Source organism: Corvus kubaryi, unplaced genomic scaffold, assembly GCF_017639235.1.
Source record: "Corvus kubaryi isolate FWS band 111438036 unplaced genomic scaffold, C.kubaryi_AGA036_p1.0 split1-37296, whole genome shotgun sequence".
Lineage (NCBI taxonomy): Eukaryota > Metazoa > Chordata > Aves > Passeriformes > Corvidae > Corvus > Corvus kubaryi.
In genome coordinates, this window is record NW_024582075.1 from 2985367 (window position 1) to 3007681 (window position 22315).

At 36.1% G+C, this 22315-nt stretch overlaps 1 protein-coding gene across 5 annotated transcripts in view; it reads right to left on the bottom strand.

Moving 5' to 3' along the window:
• DMXL1 (Dmx like 1) overlaps positions 1-22315 on the bottom strand; it is a 74199-nt gene that overhangs the window by 26323 nt on the left and 25561 nt on the right. For 3 of the 5 annotated variants that reach the window (XM_042013141.1, XM_042013137.1, XM_042013140.1), the window contains exons 10-28: positions 21619-21872; positions 20844-21528; positions 20190-20311; positions 19554-19643; positions 19165-19267; positions 17291-17407; positions 15847-16071; positions 13511-15208; positions 12837-12947; positions 11349-11518; positions 10050-10147; positions 9199-9364; positions 8160-8412; positions 5438-6525; positions 4979-5170; positions 3711-3787; positions 3409-3536; positions 1694-1942; positions 1201-1314 (exon numbers count right to left, since the gene is read on the bottom strand). In XM_042013141.1, the coding sequence (XP_041869075.1) occupies positions 1201-1314; positions 1694-1942; positions 3409-3536; positions 3711-3787; positions 4979-5170; positions 5438-6525; positions 8160-8412; positions 9199-9364; positions 10050-10147; positions 11349-11518; positions 12837-12947; positions 13511-15208; positions 15847-16071; positions 17291-17407; positions 19165-19267; positions 19554-19643; positions 20190-20311; positions 20844-21528; positions 21619-21872 (5940 nt within the window). The remainder of the gene's footprint in view (positions 1-1200; positions 1315-1693; positions 1943-3408; positions 3537-3710; positions 3788-4978; positions 5171-5437; positions 6526-8159; positions 8413-9198; positions 9365-10049; positions 10148-11348; positions 11519-12836; positions 12948-13510; positions 15209-15846; positions 16072-17290; positions 17408-19164; positions 19268-19553; positions 19644-20189; positions 20312-20843; positions 21529-21618; positions 21873-22315) is intronic. The other 2 variants (XM_042013142.1, XM_042013139.1) reach the window with 1 other exon arrangement.

Sequence of the window (22315 nt, forward strand, 5' to 3'; positions counted from 1 at the left end):
CAGTATTTAAAGATGTCCCTTCTGTCCTTAAATTTTTAGTTTGAGCTTCTGGATTCTTCCAGCAACAGTTTTATTAAACCTGTGATCAGAATGCCAGCACTCCTTCTTAAGAAAAACATGCAACAGACAGGCTATATTTAGCATACATTTCAGAATACACTTCTTTGTAAAAATACTTATAATTTTAAATCAGTGGTAAACCATTAACACAGCTTAGTACACAGTTACCAACACCTAGTTAGCAGAATTGCCAACAAAAGCCAGTTATGGCTTCTGACAATTCTGTAACAGCAAACATATTTACCTTACCAGAGTCATAAAGAGAAATCTTTATTCAGTACCACAGAAAAAGCTAATCAGATCTAGCATAAGAGCTCACTCTTGGTTAAAGATCTCTACTCCGAAAACACCTTCCTAAAAGTTTGATGAAGATACTTAAACAAGCCGCATTTACAGTTTTCCTTGAATGCAAGGTAAGACATTTTGATATGCAACATATATCTAATATAAATAATAAAATTTTTTTTAAATATATAAAGTTACATTTTATCTCTCTACATATATATTCAGATGTGATTTAGAAATTCATCACAGTTTAAGTAAATTTATCTTTACAAAATCTTCCTTTAAAAAACTTGGTTAATGGTAGCATTTTTGCTCTTGGTTTTATAGAAGTCCAACTAAATTAAAAAGCACGTAACTGTACCAAAATAAAACCATTACAGGAATTCATTCTGGACCTGAGGATAATTTATCATTACCTGAATTTGAAACTTGAAGATTGTTTGCTTTTCTAAAGGGTTCTTAGAATATCAAATTTGAGTATCAACAAGACACCTTTCGTTTGTAATGTCTGGAATGAACACTTAGAAATCCACATGCATAATAATGCTTATATTCAAAAAGCAAAACAAGCAGCTCTCCAAAGATATGAAACACTTCTGATCTTTTCAAACCATGGTTAAAGTAATTATATATTTAATATTGATTTCAAATGAAGAGCTGTAAGAATATGACAGCACTAGCAATTTTCTTTTTTAAAAGTGCCCAATTCATGTGCTTCTTTAATTACAAAATTTTACTTTAAATTTTGATGTCATGGCTTGCAAACAGAAGTTTTTCTGTCTTTCTGCATATGCAAAAAAAAACCACACATAGCAAACTGCATGTAGAGGCCTAGTACTAAATCTAGGATCTTGCCTGAAGGTTTGGTAGGACTATGAGTACTGAAGGAGGTAAGGGATTTGGAAAACCCCACGCATTCCATGGAGAACACTACTACCTGATGTGGGCTAGGCATTGGGAAGTGCCTACCTGTCAAAGAGAGAAAACATACTGTATTCATAAAATGGGAATATATTCCAGTTACGAGAGAACTGGAAAGCTTTAAAATAAACATAAAAAACTAGGCTGTAATAGTATTGGAAACTCTCTAAGATCAACTTAATTCCCTCATATTAGAGCAGCTGTGCTACTTGGAAACCTTATTTCAGTAGCATTCACTTCCGCTTCACTATTCTCTTCTACACAGTATCTACATCAATAATTTAAGATCCTTGTTTTTCTATGCCAATCCAAAACCATACCAAATTCTTATTGAACACAAACTACTTAAAGTAAAAAAGCTTTCAGCAGTCACATAATTTTCTTAAAAAACCCAGAAGACAAATATACATAAAACAAGAGAACTGACCAGTTTTTGTCTTTAATTGCTGTTGTCCTTTGCTGGGTGTATGAGCTCCTCCTCCAAAGATAGCAGACCACATTTTGTTGTTAAGTGGATGAGCCATAATTCTATACAGCTTGTTGCTAGAATGTGTTGCGAGGCCATGGATGAACAGACTGAGATAGACTGCAGTCAGAATTTCACAAAGTAGAACTGTGAGACCTGGCTGGACTTCCTCACCAGCAGAATTCAAGAGACGTATTAGAGCTGTCATTCCTATATATATAAAACAAACATATTCTTTAAGAAAGCACATATGTGTGTGTAAACATACTCCAAATTATCATGGGTATTTTGTCTAGCAATCTCTGTTACTTAGTAGTTTCTAGTGTAGAAAAATTCTAAGTTCTAGACATGGAAATCTAAGTTGAAAACTCCAGGAGAAGGAGGCGTGCTCTTTATTTTTAACAATTCATTCATTTTTTAGCTTCACATTTTGGACTAATGGTTAAAGAAATGTATAACAATTATTCTATTATTATAACTACATTATAATCCCATAAATTGAAATTCTATCTTCCCACTTTACAGTAGTAAAACCAACCAAAAGCCATGAGCATCAACTTGGGCTACATTGTCTGGCAAGTGTTCTTTCACCCAAGTACTAAACATCGTGTAGTGTTTTTATGCTCCCACAAAATGGTGTGGTTTCAGATGTGGCTTCAACTGTGACACTTCGTGCACACAAGTGAAAGTGCAAATAGCGGTGGCCAAAGAATTCTGCTTTTTGTCATGCTCTCCAATTTGCACATACAGCATGTGAATCCATTAAAAAATAGAAAAATCAGTTCAAGGCCATGTCACTCATAAGAACAACTGCTAACAATTCCTTGACCCATTAATCAGAAATTTAACTCTGTGATTAATTAAATAAAAATAAAACAGATGACAATCTGGTTTCTCTCTAAAACCTCTAGATACAGTGACAATGTTTGGCAGAAAAGAAAAAATGGCATAGTATGAAACACAAAGACTGGTTGTGGCTCTCCAAGAATATTTTTAAAGGTAAATTTTCTGATTTAAAGAACAAATCTCATAATAAGTAAGCATATTTCTTGGCTACGCTTACATTGAAGTTAGTGCTGTAAAATGAAGCTCATACCTAGATATATCACATTGATAACACTCCCTCTAGTTGATAACTAGCCCCCTAGTGTAGTTTCACCAGCATAGATTTTCAGCACACTTTAATATTACCTGAAATCTGACATGAATTTTAGAGCTACAAAAAAACATGACTTATTATTAATGTCTTATTTTTAATAGTTTCAAGTTAGTTCAAAAGTTGTCTGAAAAGTAAAATAATTCTTAGTTGAAGTACAAACTAAGATAGCCTTCCCAGTCCTTCTTAGGAGTAAGGACGTACTATACTGGTGCTCCAGGAGGATCAAGTAGAGCACAGGACATGACTTTATCCTACTTCCTGTTTAGTTGCTCCCTACTAGATCCAGCAGTAACAGTTTTTGACTAAAGAAAGCAATATAAACAAACTTGACTTAGTGAATAATCAGAAGCACTAACTTAAGAGGATCTGAAAAAAAACCCCCAACATTTTAATCAAAGAACTCCATTTCACCACACAGCTATTGCAAATACTACTAGAAAGTTCAGAGCACACCCACATGCTCGTACAGATAACTCAGTTTTCTTTAAGAGGAAAGAAACAAATCAAGTCCAGATACCTGGCCACTGAGCAGGTGATGTGTTGGGAGTCACTGCTTCTTCTAAGCTTGTTGCTCTTAAAGAATGATGCTGAGTTAACAGGACTGTCTGATACACTGTCCCAGTGAACTGATTTGCGTGAAATGAGCTGTGAAACAGAAAAGCAGGAAATCATTTTTATTTTAAAAAGTTATGGTTACAACTATTCAAGTGATAGCACTTTCTACAGGTAGGCAAGTGTCAATACTGCCTTCTGGTGCCCTACCTATTATCACAACTACAATGAGACAGCTGTCTAAAAATCACTTTGCATAGACTTTACCTGTAGCTGTGGCCATCACAGAGACATTGGTAGATGCAAGCAGAGAGCGATGCTGCTAAGGTATGCATGACATATATCTGTAAGACAAAGTTTTACAGAACATATTACACCCAAAGTAACCTGTGGTTAGTATCACAGCCTTTCACTCTGCATAGGGATTTGTAACAAGCACTGGACATGGAAGGTATAAGTACTTCTCTTACAAAGCCACTTTTCTCTTCAGAATTTATATCAGACAAATCAGTTCACTTTGCAATTAAAAGGATGGGGGAAAACTCACCCTACCAACACAATCACAGATCAGCTCTATCTGAAATGTTTTCAGCTAATGAACAGCAACATATTAAGCCTGTATAAAACAGTCCTAAGAATTACACCCTAAGACAGTGGCAGTTTGCTGGCTCAGAATACAAAGACTTAATTTCAGAATGAGAACTATAATGCAGCTTACTTTTTGACCAATTCTTGTGCAGCTCTTGGACACACACTCAATTTACTCAGTATCACACTGATCACTACTTTTAACACAGCGATACTTTTCTCCTAAGGTATCCCAAAACACACTTAGGTAAAAGCTAGAGAATCTGTTGATCATAAAGGTTCCATTAAAACAAAAACAGTTTATTATATTTATTTTTTGCTACCTCTAAAACAAAGCTAACTAGGAACTAAGCCATCTTTTAGTGTTCTCCAGAAATCCTTAGTAAAAGCAGACATGATTTGGGACCTAACAAATACAAAACTTTAGGAAAGACTAAGTTTTATTTCCAGTCAAAGGTTAAATACAGGAGAAATCTTACAGAAATTATTTTTAAAAACTACTATTTCACAAAAAAGTCTGGGTTTACTGAACTTTGCTGACAACCAGTTTTTATACCTCAACATTTAATTTTACTTAGGTCTAAGAATGAAATGCAGAATTTGCCATTAACATAACAGAAGTAATGATCATATTGTCATAAAGACAGATATGATGCTGATGATGTAGTATAACATGTTTTCCACAATAATGTCCTCTTGGACAAATATCCATTTCTGAGAGAGGCCAATCTACAACAGCTTGTTGAACCAGATGCTCAACACCTCAACAATGAGTAATGATCAGTGGACAGCTCAAGACAAGTACTACAGAAAATGTTTATCGTTCATGGTTTTATTATTTGTCACAGACAGGCACAGCACAAAGTTTTCATGCTGTCAGAAAAAAATTTGTGACTTCAGCAAACCAGATAATAACAACAACAAAACAACTGTAAAAAAATACATACCTTGCTGTTCTGAGTATCTGGATGAGGTGGCGAATCAAGGTTTATTATAGCATGTAATATATCATGAGTTAAATTGCCAAGATGTAGCAATGGATTAGCCACCACTGTTTTGGCACTAGCTGTGCAAGCAAATAGGAGAGGTATGGAGCTTTGCTCTGGTGGAGGGCTGGAAGGTATCTGTACTGACTGCTCCTAAAAACAAGCAAGAAACACACAGAGAAAGCAACAGTATATATTCTTTAAGGGAACATAAGAATTATTGAAAGAGGGAAAAGTATTCTAAAAATCAACAACAAAAATAAACAATCTACGAAAAACATAACCTGTTAAAAACAGATGTAGATTTATTACTAAACAGGTGTTCGCTATAGCAGGAAAACTTAAAAAATATTACAAAACACTTCAAATGAATCTACAAACCTGAAGCAGAGAAAACACAACCTAAGCTCCCCCACATACCTGCTGAGATTCCTGCAACAGCAGAATTAATTCCATTCTGACAGATGCCAAGCCTCCACCATGCGAGCCATGAAGTATACAGTAACTAAGGAACATTCTTAGGAGTGACTGGTATTTCAAAAGCCATTGACGTCTTTTCTGAAAGTCTTCTTTCTGTAGCATAGTTTTTTGTTGGTCAGCAAAGTCTTCAGTGTTTTCATGTAATGTAGCTTCTTCTGGCATCCCTCGAATTCCTGGCTGTATCTCTTCTTCTTCAACACCATAATCACAGGTCTTCTGAAGAGCTACCACTTCTCTCTCAAGCCACTGGTAAAGCTGATACCGCAACTTTCCACCATCTACTTCATAGCCAGTGGACAGTGTACGAAGCTCCACAGTAAGGATTTTGAGGCATGCTCTAAACTTCAGCTGTGCTGAAAGGATATCTTCTGATGGACTTAGAATATCTTTGTAATCAACTACACTAAAAGATTCTGTGTAGCTAGAACTTGTCTCATGTAGTTTTTCAGTTTTCTTCAGAGGTTTTAGCTCTTTCATTGCCAGGGAAGAATCTTCACTCTCATCATTTTCATCACTGTCTGACTGTAGTTGAAATTGTTCATCTTGGAATAGAGCACTTGGCTGGCTCCAATCAAAGGAAAGAGTGGAACTTGAATGCTTTTCTGATGAACAATCTGAAGATGAACCTAGACCATTGAATACCGGCTGTGACCAATCAATACTGGAAGCTTGATCTTTTGTTTCAAACTCTTTAAATGGAGAGTATGGTGAGAAATCTTTACCAGTATCCATTAAACTAGGGGATTTACTGAATGACTTTGACCTCTTGACAACTTTGGGCATCTTTGATAACACTTCTAAGGCTAACATAGGACAACCAGATTTTAGATGAGCATATGCAGTGGTGAAAAACAGCCGTCTTTCACCTAGGTTGATTTTGTCAGCTAATCCATTTTCTACTGTTAGGCAAATGTGTGTGGAAGATGTATCAGAAGAGCCAAAATGACGTCTCAGCAAGAGAGGATGTGTTCTTAAGTAGTTATAGAAGTTAAACACTGCAGGGTTGCAACTTGATGAGCCATCTCCATCTGAAAAGATATGGCAGCATAAGGAAAATCTACCACTCCATTTGAAATAACCAATTTGCAAAGTCCTAAGTTCATCAGAAGGCTTTTAGGTCTTAATATCAATTCTATTGTCTACTTCATACATCCATTCTACTGTTTACTTCACTGTACCCCTCTTTGCACCTTTATCATTTGAATATTTCAGTGGGGAGGACATTGCCAAACCTACTAAAAAGAAGCAGGGTGGGGCAGCAGGCAAGACTTTTTAAATTAAAACAGCTGCTATTTCTTTTCCTTGTAGTCAGCCCGGTTTTACTGCAGCCAAACAAGACTACTTTTCAGTTCATTTTAGATTTCTGAAGTCTCCATCATCCATCTCTGAATGACAAAAAGGTGTTACATCTTACAAATTTTTTACTTAAAGTCCATTTTAGAAAGTTTAGATTGGTATATTTTTTTTGTCTACATATTTAAAGAAATGCAACTTACAATAGAACTAGGAAAATCATAACATTTATACATAATGGTGGCAGTATTACATACAAATAAATGAATTACACAACAGTGCAACACCTAGTCATTTTATTTTCATGTCCACAAGAAGAAAAACCCTGAAGAGAGAGAAGCATCAGCACAGGATGATTCACATAGCTTTCAAAGGGTTCAGGATAGCAGAAATAAACCCCTACTCTCTCCTCTGTCAGGAGTTGTGGCACAACTGATGACAGTTAACAGAGAGAGGTACATCAAAAAGCACCTTCTAGGTAAGAAAATAAAGCAAGACACCACAAACAAGACAATGAACTGACCACAGAAGAATTACACAGAATCACAGAATAACTTTAAAATTATTTTACACAGAAAGATGGGACCAAGATAGAAACAACCAAACATTATATTCCTCATTTGCTCAAAATCATCCTGAGGCACGTAACTTCTAGTGAAATCAGTTTCACAAATTAGTTACCCAGTGTTAAGTATTTGAGCCTTCATTTATTCCCTTCCAATTTCTCTCAGCAGCCAGGACTGAAACCAGCTAACCACCAAGAACTTGAAGCATTTAACTTCAGTGAAAACACTACCTTCAGGAAACAATACAACTGATTCTTAGAAGGCCTACAAAGCCAGCAAATGAACATAGAAATTAACTGCTCTAGAAGACTCACATGCTGTCAGGATGCACATAGGCCTCCTTGTTCCATAAGAAGCTTCAAAATCTTTCTGTTGGGAGTTTATTATTGTAGTCAACTGTTTTTACCAAGGATTAAAAGCTACAAAACACCATGTCTTTCAGACTCTCCTATGTAACTGGACAATCAGAATTTTGTTTTAGGCTGTGATGAAGTAAAATTAATTAAGAAGTTACTTTGTCTCTTTAAATCGCTTCTGGAAAAACAGATGCATTACTACAGGGTCATTCCATTATCCTGATATTCACATGCTTAAAGGACAAAGTATGTATTCATTGGATACAGGATAATAACAATACAGTCACTATATTTGCGATTAAAGTCCACATGCATTGCTGCAGCAAGCTAATTACTAACAATGGTGAGGAACTGTGTGGTTTTGTTCAGATGACACTTTAAGAAATGGTGGCTGAAATGAACATGTAGTTAAAACCAACTGAACAGGCCAAATACTTGTATTCTTACCTCCTTCATCTTCAACAGAATGTTTAATTAAAGTGTCAAGAGCCTTGCTATAATCTTCCAAAATCCAGTATGCCATACTTCGCAGAAAGGGGTCACAGTGTATGTTTCCTGAGCTCTCTTTTCCAGTAGACACACTTCCCAGAACTCTCTTCTGCAGTACAGATTTGTAAGTACTAGACACTTCAAACTCCGATTCATAAAGTCTTGATATTACAAGAGCCAACTGAATGTCATGCAGTTTTTCAAGGCAGACCTAATTGAGAGTAAGTATATTTAAACAACCAGACTTTGTAATTTCTCCTCAGTTTAAAATTATTACAGGACAGGAAGTGAAATAAATCTGCTCAGATTAAAGTAAGTTGGACTATCAACTCCATAAAAAGTGAGCAAGAAGTATACAGAACAGATGTAGCTAACTATTACATGCAAGAGCTGATTCGCATTTCTTCAGTTTAGATATGGCATGACAACAGATCTTTGAAATTGACTGGCTTCAATAGATCACTGTCAATGTGCACATGCCACCTCTTACCTCTTGATTCTGGTTGTTTTAGTTACAAAGCTTTACAGAACAAATCCTTCATTATGAAAGAGATTAATTTCCTCACAATATCGCAATTCAAACAGACTGAGGACATAATTTTTGTTTGGTTTGGTTTTTGTAAAGGGATTCTAGGAGCTAATCCACATCACTGCCAAAGCACCATGTCTGGAACTTCCTAATAAGAAACTATGTTGTCTTCATATAGGACTGGGTAGACAATCTGAAAGGAAACTAATGGTAGGTAGGCCCCTTAGTATTAGAGCAGAGAAATTACCCCCACGTCACTTTTCAGTGTCACTAATATGACAGCTAAAAGGATTCAGAATGTAAAGATGAAGGTTTTGTATTTTTCATTGATTTCGGGTGGGAAAGAAGAGCACGGATTGAAAGCATAAGAAGCTTCAGGGGTCATACTAATGCAAAATGCAAACCACATTCAGTCTATCTGTATATTTGGGACAATGTAACAGTCTTAAACATAAAAAATTTTATTACCTCCACTGCATCTTTTAAGTGTCCTGCCAACAAGAAAAATGCTGCAGAATGTTCAAAACGCTGTTTGCCGAGCAAAGAAAAAGCATTTTTTAATGCTGCTTTACGCCATCTGTCCTCAGTGAAGTTGTTTCCAAAAAACTGTGTCATTTTAGTATCTTTTTGGGACCTGCATATCAAACATAATTGATAAAAACATTTTACATTTTCTTAGATGCACAATGGTTCTTCATTTCCTCAGATGTCAGTATAATTTTACACAGATCTCACATTAGGAAATGCAGAGTCTCTCACCACACTGGGAGTTAAGAAGGCTACATATTTAAAAATAGCAGAAACTTTAGTAAATACAAAACCTAATGGTATTTTCAATAACCCAATACAAGTACAGAAAACCTCATTTTTCTTAAGGTTAGCTCTTAAGTGACAATGCAAATTAGTTTTCAAAAGGTTTGCAACACTGAATGCTGTATTATGAAACATCAGTTAGAAAGACGTAATTCAGTCCCCTGAACTTAAGGTAAAATTTTTAACAGCAAACACTCATGCAAAAGATGGGCATGGCATTTCACACACTACACTGCTATTTCTCAAAAGTAAATCAGAATTAAGCAGTAATTAAAATTACAGGACATTTGAGACTAAAACTTTAAGCATCTACCTTCAGAAACAGCAATTAAATTCCTTCAGTAAATATAAGATCAGAAACTACTCATTCAATGTAACGACTGGTTTAGAAATCACACCCCAGCTTTCAATGGTAATATTTGTGCTTCCTTTGGATTACCACCACATTCAACTTTTTTCCCCAAAATTATACTAGACTGTGAAATTCCATGTAAGAGCTTGAATACCTGTATAATCCCCAGATAACAGCCTTCTTCTTCATCGCAAGGTAAAAAATGGCCGCGTCAAGCGGATCGTTGTTTCGCTGGAAAGCTGCTTTAGCCACCTGTGAAGACAGGTCAAAAGCAAAAAAAACCAACCACAATTTAAATTAATCTTAAATGGGATTCTTGTTGCTTCTGGCATGCCATACCCCATAATGCTCTGACGTTCTCTTTTATACAGGATCCCTCCTCTCATTATGAGTCTGATGTAAGAACAACAGCCCCTTTGATATCACTTAGCTCATGCTCTTCAAGTTCCAGAAGTTTTTTTGCAGATCAAAAGGAAATCCCTATATCTAAAATCAGTTTCTAAAACCATAACAAAATTAATTTACTAATTTCTCTGGTAACCAAAGGACAGATGGAGTCTTGAAAACCAGGATGGGACCAGTCACAACAGGAAAAAAGGTTTATAGGTTACTTTTGGAGGTTGGAAAGGAAACAGGGTAAGTGGGAGCAAGACTAGTTCAAGACCCATGTAAGGTAACCTTAAACTCAGGCCCAGAATATCTGGAATTTTTTTAATGCAAGGCAGTTAAGTTTCATAAAGTGATGATTAATTACTGAAGATTTAAAAGTAAAAGTAGAGACATGCATTTTACCACTTCATGCTTTGTAGTCAAAGTATCTTGTGCATGTCATTTTTTAGCTCAACATACTTGGCTTTTCCAAGAGCTTAAAACAAGTGATAATGAGGTTAGGCTTACTGCCACATTTGTGATGATTAAAATATTTAATATAAGAAACCCAACAAAATTCTCGAACAAACAAAAGACCCCACCAAGCCAAAACAAAACAGTAGAAAGTTTGTTTATCATGGAAAACAATCAATTTGCAAGACAGATGTACATATAATACCTAAATTGTTCCCACTTCTGATAGGTTTCTAAAGAGAACCTTTTCCCACAACTTGTTTCTCAATTTTGCCATAAAAAAACCCTGTATGCTCCATCTGTATCTTGAGCATCCACAATAAGCACGGCACAATATTACCTTTAAAATGGAGTATCTAAGAGCAAAAAATGTACTCCACACTGGAATTTGAAATCTAAAGTACTAAGAAAAATTTAGTTAAATACAGAAGTTCATATTGATACAAAAAAACACATACAAAAGAATACAGCACAAAACTTCAGGAAAACATTCAGAAAAACTTCATTATCTAAAAACTTAAAACTACATAAACAGAAAGTAAACACTGGAGAACAGCTGTTTGGAAAGATTTTGGTAAGTTGTTTTTTTTTTTAAGAATGCTATGATTACCTTTTCTATGCATTTCCGCAGGCTGTGGATGTTTCGAACCCACCATCCTACACCCATAGCTCTGAGCTCTGACCATGCTGGATCTCCCTTCTGCACTGCAGGGAGCATACTCAGGAGTTCTTCTTCCGCTACTGAATGAAACGCCCAGGCAAAGTGACTGGTAGATAAGCCTACATAATAAACATTTAGGAAAAAATAAAACCAAAAAACAAAACAACAGAAAATTCAGGAGACATTCATTAATAAAATAATCCAGAATCTGAAAACAAGGGAATGGGAAAGGGAAAAGGGAAGAAGGTCAAACTGAATTTTTAAGTGCATTGCTGATGAGGCAACAGAAATTTAAGAGTATTTCTTAGGACTCCGTATCAAATATTACATAAAAATCATACAGCTGGAAACAACTTTTCATCTGCAAACTCCTTAGGTAAGTTTGCAAAGAGCAGAGCTTCTCTACGAAGTTCAAATATATGGATAGTAAGTGGCACTAGGATTAGCCATGATAAAAAGTGCAGTGTATTGGTTAAATTTTTCAGGATTTTGAAAGGTAGGTTCACTATTTTGACTTGGATTAGAAAATGCACAGGCTTGAGATAATCAGAGCAGAAAACACATTTGAGGATAAAGATACAAAAGAAAACTTGAAGTAAAAAAATCTCATGAGGAAGACAGCAATTACTAAGCAGCAACATAGCTGGCTATGGACAATTGCAACTCCAGCGAGGGCCAGACGCTTCTTTAGAAAGGCACCTCCGTGTGTGCCCCGGAGGCACTTCTCACTCTCACTAGTTTCTGAGCTCACCAGAAGCAGAAGTATTGCAACTAAAACTACTCCATCAGAAAGCTAACTCTGCAATGCTCTGCTGTGGCTGTCCTGGCAAATTCCAACCTCTGATTCAGCTGAAGGGTGACAAGCCATGCGATTGAAAATGCCATCAACTGTCATGATTGCTAAAGGAGTAATCACAGCCAGTCCTTTAGATCTGATTATGACTAATCAAATCCATCTCATTCTGTCATCTGCAATATCAGGATAGAACTAGTTAAATTATAAAAAAACTTGCAACCCTATATGAAATAGTTGATTGTATAATTACAGTAAGCATATAGAAATATTTAATACCTGAGTAGTAATTTTTTTTTCCAACTATGTACCAAACCCCTACATATGTACTGTTTTCTACTATATTATTCCTGCAGAAGGTTACTGGAACAACATGGTACTAGAAAGCCATTTACTCTTGGGAAACGGAAACACTCCCCTGCCAACTAAAAACTTGTTAAAAAAAAAAAATCACTTCAGTTCCAAGACCTTTACCAAAACCAAAATATTTTCTGCTCTAGCATTCATTCATATTGGACAATATTTTCCTGAAAAACCCCAACCAATTAAATCACTGATTCTGCAGACGAACATCAACAGCACACCAGTCATACGTACAGCTACATCACTAAAACTCAACTCATCTAAGAAAACACATCAGTTACCTTGGTGAAGCAGCTGAGCTCGATGCACAGGAGGAAGCGCTGTTGTCAGAAATGTGTGAAGCCGAACAGCCAATAAAAATTTTAAACCACACTCATCAAGAGTTTCTCCACCTGGAAATAAGTATTTTTACACACACTTTACAGAAATAACTCAAAGTATTGTGTATCTTAACAGAAGAAATATAATTTTGTGACTGCTAACGCTTTAAATTTGTACGTATGATTGCTTAATCTATAATTCTTCCCTTCAAGAAAAGACAAAGAAGAAAATTTCAAATATAAAGCCTTTTGAAGTTATTTGTTCTGTTTAATGCAAGAAACAAGTTTTGGTTTAAAAAAAGTAAACCAAATTATGTCTCAATTTCTCTACAGTGTACAACAAACATTTGTCATTAAGAAAGCTGTCTCTTCGAAAGTGAATTAAAAATAATTATAGTATGTGGACTGATGGACTCACAGTGGCATTACCAGATAGCAAAAGAAAATCTGCTTTTTATCAAAGCATTAGGCCTTGAAAGTCTAGTTAAATAGTAAATACTGTGATGGCACAGTTATACTATGAAATGAAGGTGCATCGTTGCTTTTTAAGCCACAAAAATATTCCAAAATAGGAAGAAATCCCAGGAAAGATTGTGAAGCACAGTAGCACGTTTAACTTGGAAGAGAAAACTTACCCTGACTTCTGTCTCTGCTTTCTCCAATGTCAGTACTGGTAGTAGCAATTGTATCTGCCAAGGCCATCAAAGACATTTGCTCCATCCTAGTCAGACCTGGCAAGCTTGAATGAAGCAAGTGACCAGAAAGAACTTGAGCGTGTTCTGGTCCAAAGTAAGTTGGGCTGTACTGAGAAAGATCGATGACTTTTGGTTTTGAACTGTCTTCATCTGCCTCAAACATGACGAGGTCATCTGTACTTATAACAGTATTTTGAAAGAGATTTTCGTAACTGTCATTGGGCATATCCTTTTTATTTTGACTATTTTGATTATTGGACTTCTCTGAACAGGAGTGAGATGAATCATCATCCGCAGCAAGCAGAGCATACAAAGGCAATGGTGGAACAGAGTCTATTTCGATATAGTCTGTAGTCTCGGTTTTGCTGAACGTTTTGGGATCTCTTGAGGTACTTCCACTAGCACTGATTGTCAGAGATCTGAGCCTCTTGTCATGATTAGGCTCAGACTCATTTATAGCAACAACTTCTCCAGCAATGCACTTCACCAAATGGGACAGAATGGCTTTTGCTCTGCGTACTTTACCCAGATCCATGAGTTCCAACAGTTGATATGGATGGTACTGAGGTAAAGTTGGAGATAATGTATGAGCTGCTTCAAAAAGACCAGAATCTTCCATTTCCATAGACAGATCGCAGGCAGATCGTTTCCCACTAAGTTTCTGTGCAAGGCTGGTCATAGATCTGGTCAAGCTTCTCTTTGGTGGATGCGAACCTGAGGCAGCTGACTGGCTTTGTTTCATTAAGCTAGTTATGCATGGCATACTTCCACTGTAGGAATCTGTACCAACTAGTTCCTGCTTAGAAGGAGATTGCCACTGAGAATAAACATGCATTTCGCAATCCATTCCAACTACAAGAATGCCATCACGCACCCAAGACAAGGAAACAGGAAAAGGAGGTGACCCCTCTACAGATGAAACCAAGTCAACACAACGCAGCAGAACAAACCCAGAAAGGGTTGCAGCCTTAGGACTGCCACTGTGGGAGATCGCTACAATCTCATTACCATTTTGTTCTTGCCTCTTCCCACACAGCTGACCAAACATATAAAGTTTTGATCCAATTCCCACTGTCAGAATATGGGAACCATCTTCCCTAGACATCCAATCTAAGTGTACCAAGTGCTTAGTGTTGGGTATAATATTCCCACCATGAGACAGAGAAGCGTCTTGTTGGTTATATGCCACTAAATTCCTATCAACACTAACACCAGAGTCCAACATGGTGCCTATCTCATCTAAATTAAGCGTCTGTTCTAAAATCCATGAAGAACCCCCTGTGGATTCACATTCAAAAATACTAACGTGCATCACAAAATCTTGAGAAAGATGGCTGTTTTCAGATGCTACCTGCTTGTATGCTACTGCTAATCTGTTTGTGTGTGCACAGCTAACTTCAGTTGGCCTCCCTGGAACATTAATAGCACTACTACTAGGAAGTCCATCCTCAATCAGTAATGGCCATTCTTCCCATACATATTTAACATCACTGTCTGTGCTATATTCCGGCACGGAAGAAGATGATGATTCAGTGACAACCCTGCATCTCCAGAATCGAACTTTTTCATCAGAGCAGGAAGTAGCCAGCAGATAAGGCGCACGACAAACAGGATATATGGAAGAAGAACTGAGATGTCCTAAAATGAAATAAAATACACTTTTACTAGGGGAAATATTAAAAAGCAAAACCAACAACATTTTTATTCAGCCACCATTCTATTACTCCAAGTTAAAAAAAGGATTACTGCTTCCTCACAAAGAGGTCTTTTACAGGGCCTCACAAATGAGACAATATGACAAACATACGATGAAACTGTTCTACCTTTTGATGGCATTTTGTGCTCTAGAGAGGAGACAAATTATATTATTTAAACACAAATATTAACATACATTCTCTTCTGTCAAATGAACATTTCGCTATTGAAAAATCTAAAACTCTCTATTTTTGAAAGAGTACTGACGAAAACCTTAACATTTAGTACAGATCCTACAAAAAATTTCATGAATGACTGCAAAGCAACATTTGTGTTTCTACTATTCTATTTATTGCAATAATGTGGAATACAGTAAATAGATAAGAGCTTCATTTTAGTGTTAGCTCCAGGACAGAGATATTAAGTCAGGGAAGTACATTTTAGCAAACCTTTTGGATTCACGTACAAATATTCAATTCTAACAACAAATCCAAAACTTCCTATTACTTTGTTTCTATTTTAAGACCAAAGGCAGAAAGGCAGAGATTCCCTGTTTTAGTCTTTTAAAAAAGATCACAAACCTGCTGATGGCTTTACGCTTATTATCTCTACTCCTTCTGGCATACTCAACTCTTGACTATACACCATTTTGGAAGACAGAGTAAGCCGGCTGGTGCTCTGAAGATTTGCTCTACAGGCCCGATACTTTTGAGTGAAAGGTGACTGGATCTTCTCTGGATCTGGTGAAGAATACAATTCTTCTGTTTGTGTTGCTTCTTCAGACGGATATGAACCTATCTTTTCATCTAAAAAAAAGTTTGCATTGTTAATTTGAAAAGGTCAGTTATTTTTTTTAATGTAAGAAGTGATTTTACTCACCTTAGCAGTTCCAAAAGAGACAGACAAAACATGACTTAAAATTTTACTTTCATTCTAATAAAATGCATTTTCGTATTCAGATTTAAAGAGAAATGCGAGGACATCTCAGATTAAATACTTCTGAGATATTAGAAATATTGGGAAATTATAAAATAATTGAAGTATAACAAAAAAGGTAGTCAAAAAGTCAAAAAGGTATGTATGTGGCTATCCACTGAAAATAAGGTTTCACTAAGCAAAGAATACCTACAGCTAGAAAAAATTAAGACCTTCATGTCTTAACTCACACATTGGTGAAAGTTATTTTTCAGAGAAGTTTTAATAACAGCTATTTTATTCCTTAAAACATAGACCTACAGAAAATGTGATATGAATGCTTCCCTTTTTTAATAAAACAATAGTTGAAGTATGAAATTGATGGAACATGAAAATTTCCAACAGGTCTGTTGAAAAGCCTTATCAGTCATCTCCTCATCAAATGAGTGCATCAGAAAACTTAGATCTTTATTATTCTCACTAACTTATAAACTAATTGCAATAATACATCTCTCATTTGAAAGCAACAGTAAGAAATACTAATTTAGTTTATGTGACAAATATGTAATATAACAGATTCCTCTGGTAAGTGGAGAATATCAGATTTACATTTTCTTAAAATCTTCAAGTGTCAACAGAACACTACCAAAGCATACCTTACCTTTCTTTAAAGCTTTATAGTTTTAGAGGTAGTTTGGTAGTTTGAAAGAGAACCAGATTTCAGAACATCAAAATTTTTTGGAATCGTAATGGCATCACTGATGCTTAGGTGCTTCAGACTATGGTCCAATTTAAAACTTACGTACAAACTCAAAAATTGCAGAACAAAACCTTCCAAAAAGCAAAACAACTTAACTGTTAGACTGTATCAAAGCCAGTTAAACACATCTGGCCTCAGAAAGCATGAAAAATAACAAACTCTGGGCTCAGGCTGAAGAGTTTCAGCAATCAGAAAATTAAGTAACCAAGAGAGAACGGTTGTGATAAAATCTTGTAATCAACTGCAGAATCTTTTCAAAAAGATGATATACAATTTAGATTACACTGAACAGCACATATTTACTAGATAGCAGGGTTTTTTTAAAGAAAAATACAAGAAAGAGGGCTTACCTATTGAAACAGGAACTGACTTCAAATGTAAATGCCACATATGTAGCAAGGAATGGTTTTGTGTATACTCTATCACTATCAAGTAGAATTTTTCTGAGAATCCATTCTGCTGGTTACCTGGTGAAATTGAGAGCAGGAAGATCTTAGGGGTTATTCACCTGAAAGGAGAACTAAATTTTGCTGGCTAGCAAATAATCATATTAAGCTAACATGAACTAATACTGAAATACAAGGTCTGACTGTATCTAAGTGTTACATTAGTTTTCTCAGTCTTTTATCACAACCAACAACCACTACAATTACAGGTACACTCATGTAAGAGTTGTCAATGTTTTCATTCAGAAATGACAATGTATTTGCCTGACTTTGCTACGTTTAAAGTTAAATTCCAGAATGTACTATCAGTACAGTATAGTCTGGAACACAAGTGATACAATGCTTCTTCCTAAATTCTGCAAGAATTCACTTGCTCTAGTTTTACACAAAGAGAAGAGGATGTGAGCTGTACTATCAATAGATGCCCATTTCTGGAGGGTGCACCTATGCATTCTCTTCCTTTCAAGTCAAACCATTAGAACCAAGAAGGAATAGTTAATTTAGTGACTCTTTTTCCTCCATGATTCCTCCAACCCTTTAAGGTGCATGTATACATCAAACATTATCAAGAATAATCTGTATTTGCCCTGTGCTTTTCACATTGCAGTGCTTGTGGTACCATAGAAAAATGTATGGAAGTTAATTTGCTCTTTTTAAAAACAACATGAGATAACTACCTTTATGCATTAATAAAGAGGAAAGAAGCTTTAAAAGTATTACAAAATACTTTCAAATTGGAATGCATGCAAATGATACAGTTCTAATTTAACAGTTTTTCAAAGGGTTCATTTAGCCCAATTCCTTACAGTGATAGCATGCAGCAATCTGTACAGACTTTCAGAACACATACAGATGTCTAAGATATTTTCCATATTTCTCTTAAAATTCTTTCTGTATATCACACTCAAGATGTAAACATACAATTATGCTGTAGAGTAACACTGTTTTTGTTCTTTATTTTGTTCCTAATTTTCAACATCCCATTTGCATTTTTTGAACTCTGCTGAGGGCTGGAATTATCTCCACTACGCCAAATCTCTTCCTCAGGTAGAAAGAGCCAATTCCCAAATAATCATTATGTATCTCCAGTTCAAGTAATACTTGCCTAGGTCCCTTTTACACTTTTTCACACCTCTGCTTCCTTTCACTCAGGACTCCATTTAGTACTGCAGATGACCTGGTATCACAAACTTTACTCTGACTCCTATTCCTCCCCCACATTATTTCATTGGAAGAGAACAATGTGATGGCTCTATAACATGGTAACTGGGCCACTTCACCGAGGAAAACTAATCATGTATTCCAGAGCAATTCAGATCTGTCCAAAGACCTACAAATCCACACACTACTCAAGAGTATTATAGCGAGGATGAATTGTTTGGCCTGCCATTTTTTATACTATTTACCTGAGGAACAGTATTTGGCTGATGTAAAGGAAGAGCACCTACCATGAAAGAATACAGTAAGTTTTGTCTGTGTCATATACCCTACAACTACAGGCTTCACATTTAAAACTCTTTCCCCCTTCATGTAAGGGACTGCTGAATACAGTATACAATGGGTATCTTGTGATTTAAACTACTTGATCGAAAATTTGGTTGCACACAACTCAAAAGGAAGTGAAACACTCATGAGTTTCATTAGACCAAATGCTCCTCTGAAGATCTCAAATAAGGTATTTGACAGTAAAATGATCAAAACCATTTAACAACTTCTTTTTCTTCTGTGGAATGAAAAATAAAACAGTCCTCAATGTTCTATGAAACAGAATTCTTTACCAGAGACTGATAAATTGTTCTTCTTTGAAGGCATCTCCCTCTCCGGGTTACTTAAAATAAAGTCTTCTTGAAAAACATGGAATAACTGTGTTTTCCGGCCATGCTAAGAAAGTAAAAACACACAAGAAGTGAACACCATGGCGTATACTTTTCAGGACTGCTCTCTCTCGGTAAGTTAAACACATCAACAAAAGACGACTCATGAAAATGCACCTTCATTACTCCCACTCTTTTCATTTACAGGTACTGTTGAAAACAAGTACATGTCAAAAACAGTCTTTAAGTACCTCCAGTTCACCTGATGGAGAGCTACAGGTCTTGCCTCTGTTATTAACACTTTTTAAAAAGCTAATTATATGGCATAAAATGAGTATAGCAAAAGATCTTACAAGCTCTGTGATGGCATCCAGTTCAATGATACATCCCGGGCGAGCTGTAGATTGCTGACTTACAATGTTAAAAACTTCACCGACATACTTCTGTTTGAAAAGAATCAGGGGAGTGGTCTTGTTAACTCTTGTGCATTTCTGTGGCATAGCCTGCTAGATAGGTGCAACATCACTATGCAAGTGTTAACTAAAGCATTAAAAATACACTAGTAGTGATTCAGTAAGAACACAAGTAACATTGCCTGTTTTATGAAGAGCACATTTGGTTTTGACGGCTGAAAGGTGATAGGAGTATCTGGAAAGCCCCACATGCAGCAATTTATTGTCCTTTCCCCAAAAGCTGCATTACTGTCTCAACTTTTCGTTAGGATGGCCATGTACACACACAGTTATTATTCCTTGTAGTGCAAGCACTTCACAGATATTTCCCAATCAAACCTGACCTGCCTCAATATGCATAGCTTGAGATTAAATGAAATACAGTATGGCTAAAAAACCTTTACCTAATCTGTTTTTACAAGCAGAATCATCTGTGAAATCCTCAGCAACCAGCTTAGTCAGTCACCAACAAGTCTGAGTCTAGTGCAACTGAATGAAGTTGTAATACGCAAAAACTTGAGACGGCTTTTCACTTACAGAAATTTCTGGATTGGAGAGCTCACACAGAAGTTTCTTAGCATCTATTACAGCTTGATATAATCTTAAATGCTGTCCGTCACTAGCCACAAAGCAGGCACTTGGAGAATTACAGTATGCACCTGAAAAGCAGGAAGGTAGAAAGTGCTCAAATATTCAAACACCATATAGCTTCCTTTTTTTTTTTTTTTGATAAGAGGAAATTTTGAAGTTATGATGAAAAACAATACAACATTAAAGAAAAATCTCCTGTTAATTGCCATTCGCAAGCAAGAACTACAAAGTCTAAAGCTGCACTTAGCAACCAAATCAAAGTGTATGAAAGGAAATAAGAATTCCATTTGCAAACTAGAGCTATATCTCCCTCAGCTTTTAAATCTTCAGCATGCTCTGAAGTATGCACTAGTCTAAAAGAACTTTACTGCATAAGCTCCTAAAATACCAAGTACATAAAAGACAGAAGAACACAGCAACTTTTCAAATAGGAATAAAGAATTCCCAAGTACCAGCAACTTCAAATTTGTGAAATAAAGGACCCATGCTTAACATTTTTTTCAGTACATTCAAGTATATCTGTATTATCTATTTAAGAGCACTATTAGGTTACATTAATTTTATTCTAGAACACCTCACTAATCAGAAAATGAAACTCACCAAGGCAATAGCTGGGTATAAGTGTGGGCAGCCATGCAACATTAGAAAAAGCTGAAACATGAAGAGAATTGATCCGAGCAAGTTCAGAAACTCCACCAGAAAAGGACAAAGGCCCAACAGGATCTACTCTCCAAAGAATAAGTTCACTGTAAACAGCGTTGGGATCCTGGGACGTCACATTTGCATTGCCTCTACTCTGAGGTCTTACTGGTGACTCCTGAGACTTTAAAGAATCATCTGCCTGTAGTGCTGTCTCAACATCTGGTGAAATTAGAGCATTGTGATGTGAGGTTGTAAGCAGCAGTGGTAATACTGAGTGGCAAGCCAAGTCATTAAGATGAAAACGGTGACCACAGTATCGGGATTTATGTGAAATACTAAGTACAGTTGAAAAAGCAGATTCTTCAGCAAAACTCACTAGCCACTGGTTCAGTGACCCATCTGCATGTTTGGAAATCATCATAACATTAGGTGTGAAGATACTTAGTTTTAAACTGTTGGTTGATTTACTGTGTCCAGAAGAGATAAGCATAGATGAAGATCGTGTAAGGCCAGGAGGCTTTTGTTTGCCTTGTTGAATAGCTAAGTCAACATTTTTGGTACAAGCATACATCACTATACTTCTGCAAAGAGAGTTTGCATCACCCGTTGGAAATGCAACAGGAATTCTTGAGACAAACGACACCTGCAATTTTAAGAAAGAAAGAGTAAGTGTTAGAGTTCCCCTCACACTTCTCACTGAACAGCAGTGTAAAATGCAGGAGGAATGAAGTACCTGCACCTGGCGAAACATGCCAGGCTGGTATTCATCTAGCCAGTCCACATGCCACACCAGCAGGGAGCCATCCATAGGATGTATACTGAAGAGCATGTCAGCATTTTTACCCCATTCAGAAAGCAGAATTTCAATTTCATGATCAATAATAGCAGAGGATAAAGGAACAAGGTTTGAATATGGAGCAGCTTTCTCATCATCCAGTTCCTTCTTTTCTTGGTTTCCTTTTTGTTCATCTCCATTTTCATCAGCTTCTAGAATACACAGATACAGATAGATAGATATACATAGAGATAGAGAGAGAGAGATATGTATACATAATATTCAAAACCAGAAGTATAACAAGCAGCATTATTCACGCATTGGAGCTAATTTCAGGCCTTTTATAAGCCACTCCTATGACAGCTAACTTAAAAGAATGAAAATTATAACCATAAATCCTCTAATGGAGCTCAGTGTCTAACAAACCAAAATAGTTTATGTCGCACCTTAATTTGAAATATTTTTCTTTTCCCCTATTTTATACTAATTTTTGCATGCATGGACAGAGCAAAGGCAATAATCTCCAGAATGTATATATTCAAACTAATTGACTGTATTGTATTATATTATAGAATAAAGCTATTTAAATTAGCTGTACATTAATATCGAAAAAAAGAAAGTTAATTCTAAAGTTGCTCCTGTTTCCTTAATATTA